Consider the following 22938-nt stretch of genomic DNA (forward strand, 5'->3'; position numbering starts at 1 on the left):
GTTGCATAAACAGTGTCGTGGACATTGAGATCTTCTTCCTATAAAAGACTTGCAGAAGAAGCCAAACTGTTTGATGTGCAGGGGGAAATATGATTGAAATCCAAGTGGGAATGTCTTGTTTCTACATTGTCAAAGTCTGTGAAATCACCTTAGGCATTAATTCCAATATCATGTTGGACCTCTCCCCCTTGGCTCTTGACGGAAGCGGTCGCACTTTCTCCTTCTCCCTTATCTTTCCTGCTTGGCTTCTCATGTCTTTTGTATAGTCTCACTTATTCTCTAACCCTAAGAGAGTCTCCCAGACTTGTTCTCTAGAAACATAAAGAAGAATTATGGATTTGATCAACTGGTCCCTTAACGGAATTGACACCCTCCTGGGCTTGGGAGAGCCCGATTGTCCTACGGAGACATTTGCTGCCAGATACTCGATGGTCGGTTGCGTCGTGCGTCTGGCAACACTCTCGATGGAGGACTTTGAACGACATCTACCAATTCTGAACTACGGTAACAGAGTTCTGGCTGATTGGAGCTGGCTCAGACCTGGCTTATCAAAGAATAAGAAGTGGCTACAGCTGTTCAAAATCCCACAAGGCTGCCCGACATGATAGACGATGGGCAGGGCTGTGAGTGCTCAGACTGTTGTTTTTTTTTTTTTGTTTTTTTTTTGTTTTTTTAACGCAATATGGATAACATCTTGAAGAAGAACAACGGGAATTGAGAGACCTGGTGACCAGTGACGGACATTAGACCAAATTGGAAGCAGTTTGTTCGCACTAACCAAAACAACTACCATCTTCATCTCATGTCACCCCCCTGGATGCTCAAGGCAAAAGCTGATGGGAATAAAAATTCTCCCTAGATAATAAGACTGTTTGTTATGACTCTCTCCCTCCTCATTCAAGGTCACCCGCGTCTACCGAAGATTGTTGACTTTTGCTTAACCGGGTGAAGGGACACTTTCTCTCGGTTGAACACGGAACACACACACGCACATATACGCATGTACACTGACACAGACCTACACTCACTCCCTGTTGGAACGCAGTCTGGGGGGAGTTCTTTTCTCCTCGACTTTCCTCATGTTGTGCATTTTCCATTGTTGTTAGGTTCCAGGCCGCTGCTCGTGCGGCTGACCGGCCAGTTACCTAGCCTGACCTGTCTCCCCAATGTGATGTTTGTGTATTGTATGCACGATCGGGAAGGTCAGTCTCTTAATTGCCCCTTGGGGATAAATAAAGTCTTCTGAATCCTGAATGAATCCTGAATGTTCATCAGCTTAAGTCCATGTCAGTCATTATATTCCTGAAATATGTATTCATGCCTCATAAACAGCTGAGTTCTGTCTGCTGGAAGGAGACGCAAGCATCCTTAGGAGAAGCTTCTCCTCAGTGTTCACATTTGGATAAAAGGATTCCAAATGGTAACGCTTAGAACAATTCAAAACTTAGCAGGTGTCAGCATGGCAGTTGTAAGCCCTACTTCTGCCTCTGAGGTTCAAGTTCTCGCCACTAACCGTTGCAGACAGCATACTTTACTCTCTGCTTTCAAAAGCCTAGAACTATGTTGTTCTCTTGGTAGAGAGATAATCAAAATCTAACATTAAGTGGTGCTTAAGCACGAGAAATGTTGACCATGCAATGACCCAGAGCCAAGGACATTAACACCAATTACTGGGCACATGTATTTGCTGCAGATGCATTTCAGGCTGCATTCTCTCACTGATATTAGGACGCAATCCACTGTTATCAAATTTATGTTCTCAAGGCAGAAAGTAAACAAATTTAAAGTACATATTCTATATATGTACACACAGTGTATACAGGATTGCATCTATAGTTTTATGAAGCTGTCTGTGAAAATGGCCTTCTGTGTTTATAAATGGGTTAGAACTGCATGGGTGCAAATGTAACAATATTAGGGATACCTCCCTGTTAAAATACAGACTTCCTGATCATATTGTAGCTACTAGCACACTGCATTACAACCGGCTTCCTAGTTTCAGTTATATCCATCCAATATCCAGGCATATGTAAATGTGTGGACCCCATGATCCACGGTTTCAGCATTGATTTAACTTCCTTTGTAAAGCCAGTGAATAAGACTTATGTCTCTGCACCAGCTGTACACTGTCAGCTGAAGCAGTTCACTTAATACACTTGTGTTGATGGTTTCTTTACACAAATTGCACTTAAGGGCAATAAACATTTACCCGCATGTGGAAATTCATCCTGTTAAAATGAGGCAACACCTTTTGCTGGTGAAATTAATCCTATTTAATAGTGCTGTGTTTAGCTTATGCTGCATGTACTGCGTTACGTAATGTGGGGTCATACAGCTGTAGGTGAGTGGCTGTCACGACTCTAACAGGAAGGAGGTTGGGGTAAGAGGGAGGAAGAGCTATGTCTCGCCTAGAAGTATATGTGCAATCAGTGTCCTTCCTTGATATGATACAGTGACGTGCAGGATTTATAGTATCTAAAATTGTTTCAGGATAATGTGACAATGACACTCGGAAGTGGGGAAGAATGTCTGTAAAATGCTGTGTCACCAGCAATCTCTGCATCCACCGTCTCTTCTTGTTGCCCTCCCTCCCTCTGTTCTCTGCCACGTATTTGCCTTCTGCGCTACATCAGTAGCTGCTAGTGTGACCGTTTTGTGGTGGGATACTGTCCCAACAGTGGGATGCGTTCTGTCTCTCTGTTGGCTTCAGGTTGTGCATTCCTTTTTTGGGGGCATTTTTTGCGCATACAGCTATCAGTAAACTGTGTGTGTTTGAGCCACAGCGTACTGCAGTCAGTGGCAATCGGAGCATCTTCTGGTGGTCAGCGATGCACTCGAGGCTTTACCACCTTGTTGCTGAGGGAGAAGCATATTTCTGAAGGGATGTCGGTGAAGGGTGAACAAGGAGGAGGTGGGGGGAGGAGGAAGAGATGAGAAGGAGATGGGGAGAAATGCAAGCATGCGAATGTGAGAGAGGGAGGGAGGGAGGTAGATGCGCATGCAGAGGGTGGAGCTTAGCATCAGGCAGTTCCCTCCGTCTTCCTTTCTCTCCTGTTTTCTCTTCTCACAGTTTCCCCTCATCCACATCGCTGGGCACATCTGCAGTCATTTCCACTCTTCTGCTTTTGTCTCACTTGTAACTCAGCTGATCCACTGGACTGCTGCGCCTCTCTGTACAGTTTTTCCAATTTTTTTTTATGGACTATCATCCTTTTTGCCAGCAGTGCAACAGGGGCTGTCTTCAGACACGAGCGTGCACCCCTTTCTGGGAGTGGTGGGGGGGTGGGGTGGGGTGGGATCCTGACTTATAGCCAGGGCTGCTGTGTTGTCCCACAAAACCTCGAGATAAGGGGCAAACCTGCAAAAGCTGCGGGGGGGTGGGAAGCGGGGTGGCAGGCAGAGGGGGTCGAAGCAAACGAAGGGTGGAGAGGCTCAGGAGAAGAATGGTTATGCCGGCTCCTCGTGCTCTGGTCGTGCTGCTCCTCCGTAGGCTGCGTGTCATTCAGGCACAGTCCTGCCTTTCCTCGACATGAGCCTCGCAGTAAGGGTGTCCTGCTCCATGCTCAACTGCTTTGTAAGTGTTTCATTTGTTTCCGATGGGTGTGTTTTAGGGCCCTCCTCTCTCTATCTCATCCGCCTGTGTGTTTCTGCCTCCTTTCCAGGTAGTGGAGGGTGGGGGTGCTGCTCGACACACGAGCGCTGCAGTTATTAAGTAACAGCAGTAACTTGATATAAATAATTGAATTATCTCAGAATGTTCTAGAGTACGAGGCGATGAAAAGGTGCTTCTGTTGCTGTCATCATTCACCTCTGTCGGATGGACAGCTTTGAGCTACTGGTATGTTGACTGACGGGGAGGAGAGGGGGGTGGGGAGCTGCCGGGACTAGGATGGGTAAGATGTTTTCATGCATTCACTGTTGCAGTCCCGGAGCACCAAAGTGTTCACTGCAGTGAAGGTCCTGCTTCTGAGTTAGGATGTACATGGGCTATGAGGAAGAGGCATGTAGAACAGGTGTTTGTTTTTGTTTATGCCTTGAGATGGTAAAGAAAAGGTTGACAACCAAGGATGTTGACCTCTGACCCCCTCAAGGTTAGCAGGTAATGAGCACAGGCAGTACAATGTGGCCATTAACTACTAACCTTCAGGAGGTCAGCTTTTCAACTACGCATTAAATCAAATCACACTTTCCTGCCAAGAGTCCCATGTTAGTAGCCACCTAAAGTTCATTTTTTGAGGCTGATATAAACAATGTCTGGTAAGATACCTAGTAAATTAAAAAAAAAAAAACAACATCTTCATACACAAATGCCAGTAATTTGAGATATACATTGTTTAAAAAATGACACTTACCTTTGAAGCCAGCAGACTTTCCATAGCCAGACTTTCTTTGTGTTAGCTATTTTGTCACTAGTATGAGGACAGTAGTTATCAACTTTCTTTGTTAACTCAGACTTTCTGTTTCATGCTCACATAAAAGGGGGTGTTTGGATTTTACTTTCTTCCCATACAAAATTGGCAGATCAAGAGCCAGCTGCTTTGGCCAGAGACATTATCAGAGGAACAGGTGATGAAACTTTTTTAAAGGATATTTAAAAGAAAACAGCAAAGGAAATACAGGTGGTGAAAATAATCATTAATCTTGTGAATTCATAGGTGAACGTGTTTATTTTCACCACTCGGTGAAACTTAATTACTCGCAAATTATAAAGCTAGCATTCTTTCAGCTATCACGCTTTGAGTATGTGGTCGATAAAAGAATCAGTGAAATTTTAGCCCTTCCACGTTTTATAATATAATATAAAAAAATGTTACTTAGCACCAAGAAAGCATCAGTAGTTTTGCAGGTATATAACACATCTAGAGGGAAAGATGTATTTCAAAAACTTTCATGGAAATGACAAGTTGAACAAAATATTTTTCTTCAAAAACTACAAATGTGAACCTTTTGAAAGTTTTGGGAACTATGAAATATGAAAATGAGACATTTCTAGCCTCTGGGACACATGCCAAGTCTGTACTAGTATTTCATAGTGATCCATAGTGTTTCAGATGGTTCAGCCACAGTAGAGGACTGGCATGCTGAGATCCTTTCAGGATTATCACATATATTTCACCTAGAGATTTATCAAGCTATTCCTCTGTTTCTTTATACAATACAGATTCCAAAAAAGATTTTAATAATACTGGCGAAAATTATATTGTCACAGTTTTTCTTAAAGAAAGCTTTGTTTGAAAAGCTGTCAGGTAGGATGAGTGCAGCTGCTCCTTCTCCCTCTCCTTTCTCTGTGAACAGATGTAGCCAGGCGTTCTGCAATTTATGATCTCTCTCCAATATGTCTGTGACGCAGCTGAGTCGGCACTTCTCCTGCGTCAGTGTCTGTATAATTTAGTATCCCCATCCTTTGTTGCTTAAGTGGATCAGAGCAGTCTTCTCCTGTGGAAGGAGGCTCCATCATTTTCATCATGGCCACCATTGTTGTGATCCCACAGTTGCGGGGGCATCTTCAGTTACTATTCTAATGTGCAATGTTGTCTGCAGTAAATGGAACTATAAACATATATAATTGAATTGGATAAGATTTTTCCATGACTCAGATTCTATTATTCCCACTAGTTAAATAAATCAGCAGTGTAAGTATAGCCAAAAGCTTATTGGGGGATGTGCCTTTAGGCTGTATCAGGCTGAATGCTAACTCTCTGCCTAATGCCAAGGTGGAAATAAACGGTAAACAGACTTTGTGTTATGACCCCCGAGGAAGACAACACAACAGAGATGAGGGACTGGGGAAAAAAAGCAAAGTGTGTAGCAAGTTATTGAAAGGAAAGGTACTTAATTTGTATTTGTTGTCTCAGTATAGCCATACCAAACCAAAGTCTGTACTAACCTATGTGAACGTTTATGCAAACCTTTTTTGGGATAATGCCAGCCAGTTTATTATATTGCTTCGTGTTTCACCAATATAGACAACCACCTCTGTACCCTAAATAATGAGTTTTGACACTCCAGTATGTATGAATAAAGACGTGGTTTGATGATCATTAGAATATTTTCCAGGCGTTTCCTAGGGTAGCTGCATAGGCGGAAAACAACTCATTTCTGATGCCAGAAATAAAACAGAATGACACCCAGTCATTCTGTTTTAAAGACAGGCCTGAAATATGGCAGAAACCACTCAGTTCAAAACAGACCTTCAAGGGTTACTCCTGGAAGACTTTCAAGGGGTAAAGAGTTAAAGGGAAAACTAACACAAAGGTGTCTCAGTAAGGGCTTTTGCCACCATAACCCTTTTCCTCATTTGGTGTTTTGAAAGTCAAACCATTCAGTGATGCCTCATGTCCTGTGGATATGGGCATTGTCTTCCTGGAAGAGGATAGAAATGTTTAAGGGGCGTCCATACAGATAGTGACAAGAGACTGTGGAATGTCGATCAGCTGCACCATCTTCAAGAGGCAACAGGCAAAGTGACGGTTAAATGTGAAAGTTAAATTTTCAACTTGAAGGCAGTCAGTCGACTTGTCTACCAGTTTGAGTGACAGATACCACTGGTTGAGAAGTAGGGCAAATACCACAAAGTAAAGTGCAACAAACAAATCACTTAATATGTTAATGGTCCATACAGGAGGACTTTTTATAGATTAGCAGTGACTTGTCCTGTAAGTGTGTCTAAACCAGAACACCAACATGTCCCTCGCAAGACATCAGAGCCATCAGACGCCTAGACTGTCAGGGCCATCGGTTCATGCAGTACTCGCTGTTCGCTTGATCGATTTGTTCTTACTTTGCTACAAAGTGTTACTCCAACTTTGTGCATTTTGGATGAATTCTATTCACGTAAAGAAAACCCTGCCCAGTTTATTTTTTTCAGTACTTGGAGTACTGCCCAGTTATAACACAAAAATGGGATTGATTGTTTAGAACACAGTGATCGATTGAACATTAATGTAGGCGGCAACAGGACAAGGAGAAAGAAATGTATTTAGAGAGATTTGTCATAGTCTGTCATCTTTGATCTGGACTTTTTTACTTAGAATCTGCTCCCTAGCTCTACTCAGAAAAATATCTTTGGCCTGGTTATTTTTAATGTTTATATAAAATGTTTTTCATTCTGCCCTGTCTATGCACCCTCTGCCTGCAGTCATTTTCGTCCTTTTTCCCCTCGCTTTTTTATTTAGAATCATCGTTTAATATATTTATCATGTCCAACACGGCAAATGACCGAACAGTTAAAAGCAGAGATGTAAGTGCGTGTTGTCCACATATTCAGTAGGTCACCTCGGCATCCTGTAGTGCTTCTCTAATCTGAAAAACTCTGGGACAAAGCACCAGTCAGATTAAGTAAATAATCTGGTGAGTAAGGACAGCAAATTGTTAGAAAAAGCTTTTGGGTGAAAGGGCCTCTAAAAAGAGGCTGTCGTATCCATGGAAACCAGACATTTATTCATGAACACTGTGCCAATGTCTCTTTCACTTTGTCTACCTATTCTGTCCTGTTTCCATTTGCATACATGCAGGACCATTTTCACACATGCTTTCCCCAGAGAAGTAAAACTTGGAAAAAGCAACTGTGCATTATTCCCTCCACATGCACGCTGCTAATCTGCCTTGCCACGGCTGTCTCGTTGGCTGCTACAGTAGCTGATATCATAGCTGATACTGTTTTGGTTATTATTGTTATCTTGATGTTTCATGTGCTATCAACTCTGACATTTATATTTGGTAAATGCACGGAGGCGTATGCGCGCATGCCTGTCAGCTCCAGCTTTTTGAGCTGGTTGGACAAAGGTGGGGGAGGGTGCGCAGGCTCGCAGCAGTGACGAAGCAAAAACGTGTCGGGCACAGGACAAGCTGTGCTCCATCTTTGAGAGCTGTTTAGAAGTGAGAGCATCCCTGTTTTCCTTTAATCTTCTGTAAGCTGATTGTCTGCTTGTGGAAACAAAAATCACAATATGGACAAAATAAACTCCCTCCAAAAAAGTGTCCAAATGTAATGACGGTTTTTAAAGCTAGGTCTTTAAGCATCATCTTTGTGCAAAGAATCTATGAAGCTGAAATGTGCATATATCCATGTTTCCATGTAGTTCAATGAGTCTGTTCCTGTGGTATTTTTTTAAAATCTATTGCTGTTAATATAACAGCAATAGATTTTAGCTCATCGGGTAGTGTCTTGTGCTTCTAGGGCAACACAAAGTACATCGTGTACTTGTGGGAATCAGAGAAATGCTGTGTCAGAGCTCTGCAAGAGAAAAGTATAAATGTGGCCAAGAGTCTACCAGGTAATGCTGCCTGGGGTATTTGGAAACCAAACCAGATTAGATGGATTGTTGATGGGAGATGAAAGTGTGTGGCTGTGGTCCAAGTGTGTTTGCTTTTTTTTTTTTTTGTAAGATATTATGATGTAAATTGACACATTTTTACAGGAAAAACTGATTTGGAGGTTGGTTTTGGTTAACTTTAGAGTAATTGATTGTAATTGAATTTCTCAGAGGGACTATAATACTAGTGGCTGAAGTAATTTGATGTGGTGGTCGATCAGCCTGTGATAGGACCCCTCCAGAATGTGTTTCTTCTTAGAGAGGCACCACAAGTTGGTGTTTTTAAACTGAGGATTTTAACATTTGATTTGGTGGAAAACGCCATTCGTGTGATACTATATAATCTTAATTACATGCAGTCAACTGGAGTGAAAACATTTATGCTAACTCTCCAAAAAGTTGATTCTGTTCATCTGGACGTAGCGTTTTGTGGGAGAAACGTTTCGTCACTCATCCAAGTGACTTCTTCAGTCTCAGCTGACTGCAGGTTTCCCCAATCTTATAAACAGTACATCTGCATAATGACTGAAACCAGCCCACTGAAGGAACAATGGGCTGGGAGGTCAGTTCCTTAATCTGCACCTTAAACCTACACATACGGATCAGTATTTAAGGTTTGACTCTCATCATCCACTGGAGCACAAACTGGGTGTCATTAGGACGCTACAACACAGAGCAAACACCATCCCCACTGACACAGCGGCCAGGGAGGCAGAAGAATGGCACATCAAGAAGGCCCTGAGTAAATGTGGTTATCCCAGCTGGACTTTTGTCAAAGCTGGAAAGACGCTTAAAGAAAGCTCCAGCCGATCCAAGAGGGAAGGACAACTGCTGCCCAAGCGAAAACCTGTAGTGATCCCATATGTGTCAGGAGTATCGGAGCAGTTGAGACGCATTTTTTCTAAACACCGGGTCTCTGTGGCTTTTAAACCCCAAAACACGCTGCGCCAAAAACTGGTCCACCCCAAGGATCGGGTCCCCCGACACAAACAGAGTAACATAGTGTACGCTGTTAAGTGCCAGGAGGATTGCCAGGATTTATACATCGGGGAAACCAAACAACCTCTGGTGAAGCGGATGGCACAACACAGAAGAGCTACCTCGTCAGGCCAGGACTCAGAATCAGAATCAGAATCAGAAAGGGGTTTATTGCCAAATGTTGAGCAGGTTTACAACATTAGGAAATTGCTGCGGACTCTGCAGTCTATTCACACCTACAGGCCAGTGGACACTCTTTCAAGGATGAGGATGTACACATCTTGGACAGGGAGGAACGCTGGTTTGAGCGCGGAGTCAAGGAGGCCATTTACGTGAAAAGGGAAAGACCATCTCTGAATCGAGGAGGGGGCCTAAGGGTACATCTTTCGCCATCTTACACTGCTGTGATTGCAGCCATTCCCCACCTCTCTGTGAATGGTACTCATGGTCATTGATCAGTGGGTTTTGGTCAGTGGTTGTTGATCAATGGTCATGAGAATTTGCATAATTAAGATTAAGAAACTGACCTCCCAGCCCATTGTTTCTTCATTGGGCTGGTTTCAGTCATTATGCAAATGTACTGTTTATAAGATTGGGGAAACCTGCAGTCAGCTGAGACTGAAGAAGTCACTCGGATGAGTGACGAAACGTTTCTCCCACAAAACGCTACGTCCAGATGAACAGAATCAACTATTTGGAGATTTACTTTCCTGGATGATTGAGAATGCATCAAGACATTCATGCTAACATTCAAGTTGTGATACCGATTCAGAGCTACTGAGAACAACAAATGAGTGTCATCATGGTGGCTTTGCTAGAATTTACATGAAAACTAAAAGGAGTTTCAACCCATTTTCTATCAGATTTCTGTTTGTTAACAAACAACAACGCACTCATTAAAGCATATTTATCTGGTCTAAATATAGATGATAATCACTGAACAGGAGTTTTTTCCTCTTCCTCACACACAGCACACTTTACTTGATCGTTGCATTACAAAACCACCACTCTCCCCTCATTTTGAGTGTGCATTTATATGAAGATGGAAACGCAGCATTACCGTGAACGTAAAGGCAACATTTGGAGGAAACGGAGCCTGCAGTAATAGATAGCACTTACCACTGGAGCAACTCATTAGGGGGTTTAAATGCCTCACATGGACACATTCACCATGACACCCACCTCTGTGCCAATCATCACCACCACTGTTTATTGCAAATTATACTATAATAAAGTAACAGATGACTTTCAGTTGGGATTTATCACTTTTCTCTCCCATTGTCAGACTTCTACCCCCGTGCCTACCTCAAAAGGCCCTTTTTGAGAGAGGGAACGCCCTGGTAGCTGGATATTCTCCCTTCCAAGAGTTGCCAAGAATTTGACACCTGTGCTGTTTTGTCCATGCAATACCTAAATCTAGAGCTGCATCCAGCCATCCTCTCCTGCACTGCTTAGCCACCTTGGGGTGCCAACTGTTTTCATCATCCATGACAGCACCTGTGCTATCACAGATGTATGTTTTTAGCTCACTGTAATTATTACCTACTGATGGAGCTATGTCACATAAGCTGAAAAATACTGCCTTTTCATTTGTCATTATTACTTGTGATGTGATGCTTTTAGGAAAATGTTGGTGATTGGTGACTTGTAGGTGAGGGGTTGTCACTGTAGGGACACTATGTCCATCTGTTACCAGCCCAATGGGTGGTATGCTTATCGTGTGGTTTAATTACCAGTTTGAGCCTCCGGATTACAGATGTAACCACTGTAAACACAGCAGGAGTTCTCTGTGGTCAGACATCAGTTGGTTTCTGATATAATTCCTGAAATTTCAGCATGTCCTCCTCTTGGGATGCAGTGTTAAAGTTTTTTCATTTTCAGGTTAATTTCACTTTGTTCTTACTGTCTTGTATTCGAATCCGTATTTTAAAATTAAACAACATTTTCAAACGCAATACTGTAATTGATCTCGACGCCTCCTCATGCCTTTTTTTTTTTTTTGGGGGGGGGGGGTTAATATGCATGGGATCTTTTTTCATTTTGCTTTTTAAAATTGAATAATTTCACCTAACTGATACTTTGCTGTTGTGTGGTTTATTTGTTTTTTTTGTTTTGTTTTTTTAAATATACTATAGCTATCTTGGTGGGATGCTAGAAGATTCAGTGGATATGATTCACAGAAATAAACCACCCAGTTAGGCCTCTATTTCTGATTTTATTATAAAACCAAAATGACACAGGGTCGTACTCAAATGGAAAAGTGAAAATCCAGCAGAGCAGTAAAGTGGCAGAAATGACACAGCACCTGAACGAGAAGGATTGGAACTTATTCGTGTTATAGCACAAAGCTAGAAAATTGTTGGACATGTACCGCACTAATGTACCATACTATATACACTATAGAGTATAGAATGGTATATTGGGGAAGATGTTAATTTGCTTAATGTGCTTACTTTTGAATTATGAAGTTTAAAAAAAAAAAAAGATTATAATAAATTATTTGCAAAACATTGGTGTTTTTAGAATAGGGATTAAAGAGAATAAAAGCCAAGGGCATGTCCTTCAGTTTCATCATGTGATTGCTTTTCACCTCTTTAAGTCCAGTGATTGAAGTATGACCTGATGAACATATTTGCTCAGCCCGAGTTGGACACAGGGCCCTAAGCTTCAAGGACAGACTCGACTGCCATCATTGTTCCTCTCGTTCTCATCTCCGCCACTCCTTAAAGTGTTGCAGTCTAATTTTAGCCGACCATCTATTAGAAGAGAAGTGAACTTGAAAAGACTGCAGCTGTTTTTTGTTTTTTGTTTGTTTGTAATTTCTAAGAAACTGAGAAATATTTGCTATCATATTTGCAATCAAAATAGTTACATTTATTATCTGTATGTATTTTTTTATGCCCCAAGGAACTTTTTAAACTATAGTGAAGCATGACTCATGAAAAACCTTTTTTTTAAACAGGTAAAATCCTCAAGTTAATCACAGTATCTTTGTTTGCACTACACCCAGTCACATAGTGCACTGGTTTGTGATAGGCAGCACTGGGTATCTTTTACACTTGCAGTAACCACCTGCACTGCAGTGCCAAAGCAAACACACTGCAAACATCAAAAGTTGCATTTCTTTTTCAGCATTAGTATTCATCAGGCAGGAAAACTGTCAGTCATAAGCAAGTAATAAACATTTTAAATGGTTTGGCACATTGACCTAACACAAGCTTGTGTACTACTTCTTTTCCTTCTTCAAATGTATAATTTTAGGGCCCTCGCAGTAAATTTTTAATCTCCTATGTGATGTCTGACCTGGCTGCAGGAGATTGCAAAACTCTACCTGGCACGTATGAACCAATGAACTACCAGAGCCAAAGGACCTGATAAAAGCAGTGAGAATATTAACTCTGGGTTTGGTTGTATTGATTGTTTCATGTCTCTTCACATGCTTCAGTATTGCTATCAACAAACTATATGGACTTTGTGTGTTGCTTCAGTTTCTCATATGTAGTCTCACATGAATCACGACAGAAGTATTTATCTTTCTATCGCTGGATTGTGTTTGTGTCTGACAGGGTGAAGAGGGGCCTCCCAGTCTGGAGTACATCAAGGCCAAGGATTTGTTCCCCCAGAAGGAGCTGGTGAAGGAGGATGAAAGCCTTCAGGTGAGGTGACAACCACTTCTACAGCACGGTCCCATCTGCCCAGCAACATGACTTAATATTAGAAAACCAGGAACAAGTGTGGCACTTCTAGGTTGTGATGTTAAATCTTGGTGGCTAATAAAATCAATGTTCCTCTGAAACACCCTCACCTTGACGCCTGGTCATCTCATGATTTCCGAGATATTACTGCACAAGTCTCAACTCGACAGGCTTGAGGTCAAACATGGAAGAAGTGATGGTGATGGGGACCCAGAGGAATGCTTTTGTTTTTTTTCACTGTCATGTAGCTCAACTTTTTCCTGTGCTAAACACTGACGAAATTAATTAGCTATTAGAATAACAAGTATTTCCATTTGAATGCAGCAATTGCCCACACTCTCTACAGATAAAGTATCATAGAGTTCTAATAAGAAAACAAATTCTCTTCAGTAAACTTTTTTTTAAAACTGGTTCTGAATTAAGCCAGCATGTAAAGAAAAGGGATATTTTTATGCAAAGCTTTAATAAGGAGAGCAGGAAGTTGTTTTGCACGTACATATGAAAGGACTGAATTGTGGCTGAGGCCTTTCTTTAAGTGCATTGGTTGTAAAGGAGCACTTGTGCTTGACCTACTTTAAAGCATTTATTTTATGAATATAAATGTAAATGTTCATATTATTAACATAAAAAGGCTAAATACATATATGTAGTTGGCCTGTTGAAGATCAACTTCTAAATACAGTAGAAATTTTACTTGAGAGGTTTGTATATGTGAGCCATACTGCAGAATAGACTACCCCAAGCTGTTCCAAAAATGTTTTACATAAATATATTAGAAGCCGCTGCAGAGGATAAAAAGGTTCAGAAACATTTAGGTCAGTTTAAGTGAGAAGGATTTCAAAGTCTGTTCCAAGTGAGGATACAAGTAGCAGAACTGTGATGGCTAACTTGCGCTTGACCCTCTGGTGTTAAGCTGGCGCTCTGTGGCTGTCTGCTGGTTAATGGAGCTTAGCATCATGTGTCTGGAGCACTGGACAAAGGAAAAATGGAGGGAGGAGGGGCCTGGGGTCACTATCTGTTGTTTCTTTTTTGTGGCTTTCAATTGAAGCCACTTGAACTGCAGGGAGTATCAACCTGTTCAAATGTTTTATTATTAAAGTGCTATGCTTTAAAGGGCTTTGTGTCAAAGGTATTTTGTATATTTTTTCCAACTGAGCAGTGTGCAAAGGAAGCATGGCTGTATCGTAGTCTGCTAGCAAAGTTTATGAGAGCGTCTTTTAATCTGCTGAATTCTTATGGCAGAATCTTTCTGTTTCTGCACTCTTACGCTTGCTTCCCTTCCCCTTGCATTCACACATGGAGTCACACATTGTATCTGTGCTTTTGTGTGACTTTTTGTGCATGTGTAGGCTCTCCCATGATGGTTTCACTGACAGCTGATGTCTCTTACTGCGGACAAATTGCAGGCATTTCCCCACCCCACTGTATTTATTACCCTACTGCCTTCCCTCCTGCGTGCGTGCAAGTCATGGAGCATGCTTTCAGTTGCGCGTACATTTGCTCACGTGCATGTCCTAACAGGCAGGCTGCTTAAACCGGAAGTCACGACTCACAAGTCAGTGTTTTCTTTTTTTGCCTCTTTAAATGGGGCTTTCTACTCACCCTCCCTCCCCCTCTCTCTCGTCATATTTATGCTGCTGAAGGCTTCGTAGAGGAAACGTGACACAGTATCTTATGCTGCACTTGCTTGCTGCCAGTGACTCATGCACCTACTTTTGGAGCACAGCTTGTTTAATGCAGCTTGCAGTCTGTACAGCATGTTAACTATGGCACTTCTAGCAACACACTTCAAGTCTTTTCCACAGCAGATAAATGTGTACACTCTCTACCTGAATTTGTTTATTTCTACTGCCACTGAGCCAGTATTTAATGAAATCATATACCTTTCCTTTGCTTTTGTGGCGTTTTCCTTTTATATATTGTAAAACAGTATCCTCGGTCCTTTTCCTCAGTCAGTAGCTACATGGTTTTTAAGCTTAACCTAGGTGTCAGCGCCATTTGTCCTCCTGTCACTTTCAAGGACAGGAGGACAGTTGAAAAACTGAAATATTTTAATCCCAAAGATATTTCAAAGTCCCGCTCTATTGTGCCGAGAAGGAGGGGGCTGCTGCTGCCTATATTTGGCTCTGCTGATGTCTGAGCGCAGAGTACTATGTGCTCCATTTCCCAGTTTAAGCTACACTTTTTTTTCCCCCTCGTCATGCTTCCTGTCTCAATTCATGTGGAAGTTTTCAGTTATTGATGAGCAGCAGGTGCAGTGATAAATAGCAGGGCTTTTTTTTTTTAAAAAAAAAAACAAACAAACATTTTTATGGATCAGCCATCATCAACATCTTTTGACCTCTTACCACTCGATGGGATTTCTACATAATAGTCCTGCTTTATTTTAGAGTTTTATGCAATTTGGCATGAGAGTAAATAGTCTGTTGGACTGGATGGAGTGATGGGAATATCGGTCACATTTAGCTTTTTGTGCTGTGGAGCTCTTCTTTCAGCAGTGTTAGCTGTTTCAAGTGGGCCTGCTATAGCCTTGCATTTGCTCTGCTGCATGTTGTCTTTTTTTAACATGCACTAGTGGGTCCTCTTCAGCATGACTCAGCAGTGCATGCTAATACAGAATGAGGTAATGTTGTCTCTAAGCAACACTTTCCTCACTACTTAGCAACTCAACAACAAGACCGGTGTCGCACTTTTCATTAGTTTGAAGCAGCCATAGCACAATAACTGTGCTCGTGCCAATCGCATCCAAGTGACAACTAAGGAAAAAAAGTGTGTTTTAGTCAAGACGGAATGGGCCTAACACAGTCCCCCAGTTCATCACAAAGCCGAGAGTGTTTCACAAAGTTATTTTATAATCTAACACTTGTGCTCCTGGTCAACACCATTTATTCAAGATCTTTTGTTTCAGTGCATCTTTTTTTAATTATATTGAAAAAGCAGTAAAGTAAACAGAATAACAACAAGAGCAGCTGGTCTGAAACTGATTAAAAGCTTCCGGTTTTAGATAAATGAAAAGATGTTTTGGGAGTTGGCACGTGCAACCATGTGTCTCTTCCACTCTGTCGACTTTTAAGATAATACCCTGCCTCAGAATGAAATGAAAAATGTTCTGTTAACCTCTGTTGGGAAGCAATTACCTTAATGTAGGGGTCTCGTTGCGGCTGAAGCCAGGGCTTGGCTGCGACTAATCAAATGGCCATGGAATGTTAATGGACAGTTTGGGATCCCTCTCCCTCTACACCGGAGCAGACAGTCTCCCTCCTACCAACAAGCCCCTCTGTGCTAACAAAGGCTCTTCTGTAAAACTCATATGCCCTAATTGGACAGCTACACATGCACGCTTTTTCTCATGTCCCTCTTTTTCTTTTATCTTCAATATTACTCTGACAGGATGATCACAAGCTGTCAGCTATGCTGGGTATTGCTTATAAAAATGAAATGCCGTGCCAATATGATATTTGAGTTTAAGTACCTCTAAAAGTATGACAAGGAGCTTAACAGATCATGTCACATATCTTGCTGTTTTGCTCTGAGATTACTTTTTTTCTTTTTTTGACCAAGTTAAATTTAATTTGTCATTGTCCAAAAATGACATTCCCACAATCAATATTTAGAATGAGTTGCACCAAAACTGAGGACGCAGCATTAACATAATATGTTCTGTCAGGATTAGACTTCCAGTAGATTGAATAAAGCTGTTAAATGCGTGCTGGTGTAATGTTTCATGCACATGAGACTTAAACAGTTCCATTGTTTTTGGGTCTTTGCAGGTGCCGTTCCCAGTTCTTCAGGGGGAAGGTGTGGAATATCTTGGCCGTGCTGATGAAGCCATCATTGCCATTTCTAACTACAGACTTCACATCAAGTTCAAGGACTCAGTCATCAATGTGAGTGCATGTCTCTGACAACAAACCTAACAAAGAATCACAGAACTGTCACTTCTGCCAGAGCCCTATGCCACCAGCAGAGGAGAGGGAAGGATGTTTAGTTTGGATGCAATTAGACTTTTTCCCTTCCCCCATATAAGTTTTCATTAAGAAATAACTGTGGCAACAAGGCAAATAAACTTTCAATGGGGTACCCATTGAGCACTTTTAGCTTACTTGGCATGTAGTTGTTTGTACCAAGGTGAAATCACAGGAGCACTAGACCCTCTAATCCTGAAACCACAAAGGTTTAATGTGACATCCAGGCTGGCAGTGCTCTCCACCAGCTCGCTCCTGCTGACGTCAGGCCTTGCTCAAATACAAATAGGCTGGTTGTTTGCATTCACTGGCAATGAAAATCCTTCTTCCCAAATCCATGTCATCTTTTCCAGAAGGATTCAGCTTCTGGAAAAGATGACAGTTTTAAAAACGAAGGAGGTGGCGAGGGCCAATCACCGAGGCACGTCCTCACCTTAACTTTAAGCAGAGGAGAGTGAGATTACCACACAAAGTTCAAATGTCACAGACTAACAGTCCTTATCAAACTGATTTCCTACTTAGACAGACTCCTGCCTTGACCCCAGAAGCACACATGAACTGTATGAATGCCAGCAAACAACCTTTCACCCACACCTCCCCTTCACAACTCTTTACAGCCTCTTACTTTTAAGCTGTTTTCTTGCCCTTTACTCCCGCCTGTGTTTGTCTTTCTCGTCATGATTTCCATTTGACTTGGCCATGTGCTACAAATAGTGCACAGCGTGATGTGCTCGGTTGTCTTTTCATCTCGCAGCCTCTTTGGTGTTTACTTTCCTTTTAACTCTTCATTTCCCAATGCCTCCTTTTTGGGTTTAATAGTTTGTTGTTTTGTTTTTTTCCATTTCCTCCTGTCTTATTTCTTCCCTCCCTCCTTCTCTCCTTGTCTGTGCTCCATGGTGTCACTGTGTTTTAGACCTACCCAGGTGTGGACATTGACATATCTGTGAGTACCATATGATAAAACATCACCCTCTGCCATAGTCTAGACAGCTGTCATTAAGCTCCTCTTCACTTTACATGATTGGGATGCACTGAGGCCAAACTGTAATTTACATTCAGCAGAGTGGTAGATGGATTAATCATTTTGTGAAATGACTGTGTCGCCAGCACTCTTTCTCTTGAATTAAACTGGCCATTATTTGTAAAAAAGTGCGCATACATAGTCCTTATGCTCAAAGGTTTGTCCATAAGGGATTTTTTAAACCTCGTCGGGGGTTCATTAACATCGTACTCTAAAGTACCACTTACCTGCTTGAAAAGCATAAGGGACGGCAGGTTTGTAGCTGTCACATGGTATCATAACAGTTCTAGAGGCAAAGTTGGAACACCAGTGTGGCCTTTTGTTCCTCTGCAGTCAGGTTAAAGGTTTACTTAGTGTGTCTAACCTGGATACAGTCTGTACTAGACCAGAGGGTGGTAATTTCTCTGCCAGTGTGCTGTCTGCTCACACAGTGGACCATCAGGCTAAATGCACGTGCTCTCTGTCTCCCTCTGCAGGTGCCTCTCAGGCTGATAGAAAGTGTAGAGAGCAGAGATATGTTCCAGTTGCACATCATTTGCAAAGACTCTAAAGTTGTCAGGTAAGAAGAGCCCTCACTCTTACACTCTCTTACAGCACAGTACTCTGATACACATTTGAATTAGTAATACTATGGGTTCATTTAGGAAACTGTACACATTACCAATTGTAAATTGTACACATAACAACAGACTGACCGAATTTGGAGTTCAGTTTGACTTACTTGAGATCAAATTAAGCAATAATGTAAAAGGACTTGACATGGAGAAAAAGTCAAATTATGTGTTTTTGCAGAACTGTACTTGTGACTAAAATCATCAATGACTACAACTTGTGACGCACTGTCATTCACCCACCTTAGATAGGAAATGTAAAATAATATGTAGGTAATACTTTTTTGAAACTAAGGTTTCAAAGGTAATAAAGGGTGTTGGTAAATTCTCATCTTTGTGTTCATGAACAGTTTAAAACCAGTGGAACTGTCGCATACTCGGTAGCAGATGTGCCCAGCAGCATTTTGGTTCCACATTATTAAGCAACCACATTACTACTCTGGTTTAAAGGCTGGAAAATCACAGAACAGCTGATTTGTTTTGTTTTGTTTTTCTCCTAGTCCCCAGTGCATGAAGGGTTTGTTGGATCTCACTAATCTTTCTAATCTCCACAGATGCCACTTTGCAACGTTCAAGCAGTGCCAGGAGTGGGTCAAACGTCTGAACCGGGCCATAGCACACCCATCACGGCTGGAGGACCTGTTCGCCCTGGCCTATCACGCGTGGTGTCTAGGAGGCAGCGCTGACGATGAAGATCAGCACCTTCATCTTTGTCGCCCAGGTTCACACACATTCGTTCACAGTTTTAGAACAAGTAAATGTTTGAGAGGGCATTTTTCATTTATATCCTCGCACCATGTTCTATGTGTGTTTGTAGGTGATCATGTACGTCAGAGAATGGAAATGGAGGTCAAGAGGATGGGCTTCGATACTCAAAACATCTGGAGAGTGTCTGATATCAACTGCAACTACAAGTATGTCACTGATGCTTAACCATGAGAAGCACAGCAGGTATATCCTGATGACTGCATCTAGTTTTAGTAGTATAGAATGGTGTCATGATAAAGAGTAATGATTGGATAGTTGACGGTGAATGGCAGAATTTTAGAGTTAGTTACTTTTTGATGAGATCCAAGGTTTTTCAGAATGAGAGTGTCACCAGGGATGGGAGGGAAGAAAAGGGTACCTCAAAGTGAAAGGCAACACCTAGAAGCAAATTCCACATCTTTTAGATATATGACTTTGATGTTTTCATAATCATCCACTGTGACTAGAAGTCTTAATTGATTAATGGATGTCCAATAGGTACACTTTAAACAAGACAAGCTAATGGCTAATCTAGGATGTCTTTAAAGCTGCAATTTTCCCTGTCATTGAAACAAACAGCGCGCTGAGGCTACCAGGTTGGGTAGTTCAGCCTAAGATAAACTGTATTAAGGCAGTCACCTAAGTAGAAACAATAGACTGAATGGGTGTATGAGTGTGTGCACCTGTACATCGGGGTCTCCTTTGCAGTCTGGGTAAATAAATGCTACAAAAAAAAAGGTCAGTCTGTTTGGAGGGCCCAGGAGAACACACCCCACTGAGACAGACACACACACACACACACACACACACACACACACACATAGGACAACTGGCTAATTAAACAAGTCACAGCCTGCTGAGGCCCATGACTCAGCACTGTATTTTATACACACACACACACACACACACACACACACACACACACACAGTCTCTCTCCCTCCTGCTATTAGACTCTGAGCAAGTGAATATAATTTGAAGAAAGTATCCTGGGAGAGAAAGAGGAGAAAGCAGAGACAGATGGAGGTTTCTGATTTGTTTTCTGGTCTAGCTGAGATATTGATGCTGCAGTGACCCTGAAAACCAGAACATTTTAGGGAATGTCCTTTTGCAGCCAGTTTCATCTTGGTTTTCCTCATCAAAAGATAATGCAGCATTATAAACTGTTTTAAAACTTCCTTTAGAACAGGGGTGTCAAACTCAAATACACAGTGGGCCAAAATTCAAAACTGGAACAAAGTCGCGGGCTAACATTAATATTTATTGAAAAAAAAATCTTCCTCCAGATATAAGAATGAATCTTTTCTTATGGACTCAAACAAGTTTTGCTGAAAAACTGAATATGGAACAAGCAAAGCTTAATACTAAACAATATATACCGGTATATATTAGCTGTATAATACCAGTAAGCCAGCTCTAATAGTAATTTGGTATGGCTTCGTGGGCCAAATGTAATTTGGCTGCGGGCCAAATGTGGCCCGCGGGCCAGAGTTTGACACCTATGCTTTAGAACCTCTAACTACCTGTTCATCCTGTAGGCTGTGCTCCAGCTACCCACAGAAGCTTCTGATTCCAATCTGGATCACTGACAAGGAGCTGGAGAGTGTGGCTTCTTTTAGATCCTGGAAGAGGATCCCAGTGGTGGTCTACAGGTAACTTTGTGTGCATGTTTTCTCCAGCTTATATGGGTGCAAGCTGAAGAAAATCCATCATTTTAGGTTAATTAACTCTGTAACCTTCGTTTCCAGGCACCAGAAGAACGGGGCAGTGATCGCCCGCTGTAGCCAGCCTGAGATTAGCTGGTGGGGCTGGAGGAACACAGATGATGAGTATCTAGTTACGTCCATCGCTAAGGCCTGTCAGATGGACAGCGGAACCAAGGGTGCACAAACAAATCGACAACGCGGGGAAGCTACTGACTCTTCCGATGGTGATTTTGGTAATCTTGCTGTTTGATTTTCTTTGCACGTCCATACTTGCACTCCTCATCCATTTGCACATCTCTGCATTACACGATGACCCTGTTTGTCAAATTAAACCATCCAGGGTCTAAATTCACTCGTTTTCTTAAAGTCACAGCTAGTGATCGCATCATATTGCAGTCTACTCAGGCAGCCCACACACCTATACCAAACAGAGTGCTTCCAGTAGTGAGTGTCTGAAACAGACTCTCTCTCTCTGCAGTCATCCAGACACATAACAGCAGATCACGCTGTGCAAACCTGGCCAAACACTCTCTAACTCTAGACTTCTTTCACAAACTTTGACCAGAGAGAAAGAGATGCATTTATCTGTTGTTTAATTATCAACTTTTACTTCCAAGAGAACCAACACATAATAAATTGTAATGTAACTGCATTTTCAATAATACCTGCAAATACATAAATACATCATCACCAATTTAAAGTATAAAGGTAGCTGATTAACATGAATCGCTTTTATTGTGCACACCATAAATTTAATTAGCTTCTTTTTAATCAGCACTTTGAACTTTGAGAGGAGATCACTAAATTTCCAGGTTGTAAACAGCCTCTAATAGCTGGGACTCTGGTGTTTTCAGAGCTTTGCAAGCATTCACAGGGCTGGGAATGTGTTTTGTTTTTGTTTTTTTCCATTGCTGATGTTCTCCTTTTTAACAGAAAGTACATGCATCAGTGTTGCTGCATTGTAATTATTGTGAGTTACAGAAAGTAGGACAGCTGTCAGCACAGCTTTCACAGTTCAGAAAAACAACTCTTTGTATCTTTTTCAGTGGTTTTGCTTTCCTTTTCCCCCCTCCATATTAACTTATAAGGAACACACAGATATGTCAAATTACAGAAAGTGATAAAAGAGCTTTTAACACAATTAGAGAAGGGTGCAGAGAGAAGTATTTCAGTTCCAGTCGTCTTTCTCTGCAGAAGCTGTGGGAAGGAGGCTTCTTGACTTACCAGGTAACACAGTGGTGTTCATCATGAGGAGATATTGATTTTCAGTAGGTTACAAATAGAGTCAGTTTCTCTTAATCATGTTCCCTTCCCTTCTTGACACCGTCCTCCTCCTTTCACACTTTCTCTTTCTTCCTTTCCCTGGCAGGTCGATTCGCATTACACTGTCTGCTCATAATGATCAGAATCTTCTCTTTCCCCAGACTCATCTCTGACGGGCGGCTCCAGCTGCAATGACAACACTGTGACACAGAAGCTGCTGATTCTGGATGCTCGCTCATACACTGCTGCAGTGGCTAACCGAGCTAAGGGCGGAGGCTGCGAATGTGAAGGTTGGCATAATCCCAAAACATTTTGCACCATCTTCAAAAAGTCAAATTAAACTAGAAACATTGTCATCTGTGAACCTTATCTGGAGTGTGTGTGTATCATTTGGCGTCTGATTCTACTGAGTCAAGCAGACAGGAAACTCGGTGAGAAGTAAAACAGTGTTTTTACTCAGTACTCTAAAATTGCCTGCTTGTGGTGACTTAACATAATTTTAATATCCAACTTTATAATTCCTCTCAGCTCTATGGAGCTTAATTATTTTTTAATTACTTATGTAACAATCAGAAACAATTTGAATAATACTAAAGCCAGCTGGACAAGTATATGGGTAATTATATCATAATTCAACTT

At 41.7% G+C, this 22938-nt stretch overlaps 1 protein-coding gene across 4 annotated transcripts in view; it reads left to right on the plus strand.

Moving 5' to 3' along the window:
- The window catches only part of mtmr4 (myotubularin related protein 4), a 43134-nt gene that overhangs the window by 12191 nt on the left and 8005 nt on the right, over nt 1–22938 (plus strand). For 2 of the 4 annotated variants that reach the window (XM_012920819.4, XM_012920820.4), the window contains exons 3-11: nt 12860–12949; nt 16759–16875; nt 17867–17896; nt 18451–18533; nt 19140–19306; nt 19403–19499; nt 20869–20982; nt 21079–21269; nt 22461–22589. In XM_012920819.4, coding sequence (XP_012776273.3) covers nt 12860–12949; nt 16759–16875; nt 17867–17896; nt 18451–18533; nt 19140–19306; nt 19403–19499; nt 20869–20982; nt 21079–21269; nt 22461–22589 — 1018 coding nt within the window. Of the gene's footprint in view, nt 1–3008; nt 3575–12859; nt 12950–16758; nt 16876–17866; nt 17897–18450; nt 18534–19139; nt 19307–19402; nt 19500–20868; nt 20983–21078; nt 21270–22460; nt 22590–22938 lie in introns of those variants that run through there. The other 2 variants (XM_004557448.6, XM_004557449.6) reach the window with 2 other exon arrangements.

The sequence above is a fragment of the Maylandia zebra genome, linkage group LG10, assembly GCF_041146795.1.
Source record: "Maylandia zebra isolate NMK-2024a linkage group LG10, Mzebra_GT3a, whole genome shotgun sequence".
Taxonomy (NCBI): Eukaryota; Metazoa; Chordata; class Actinopteri; order Cichliformes; family Cichlidae; genus Maylandia; species Maylandia zebra.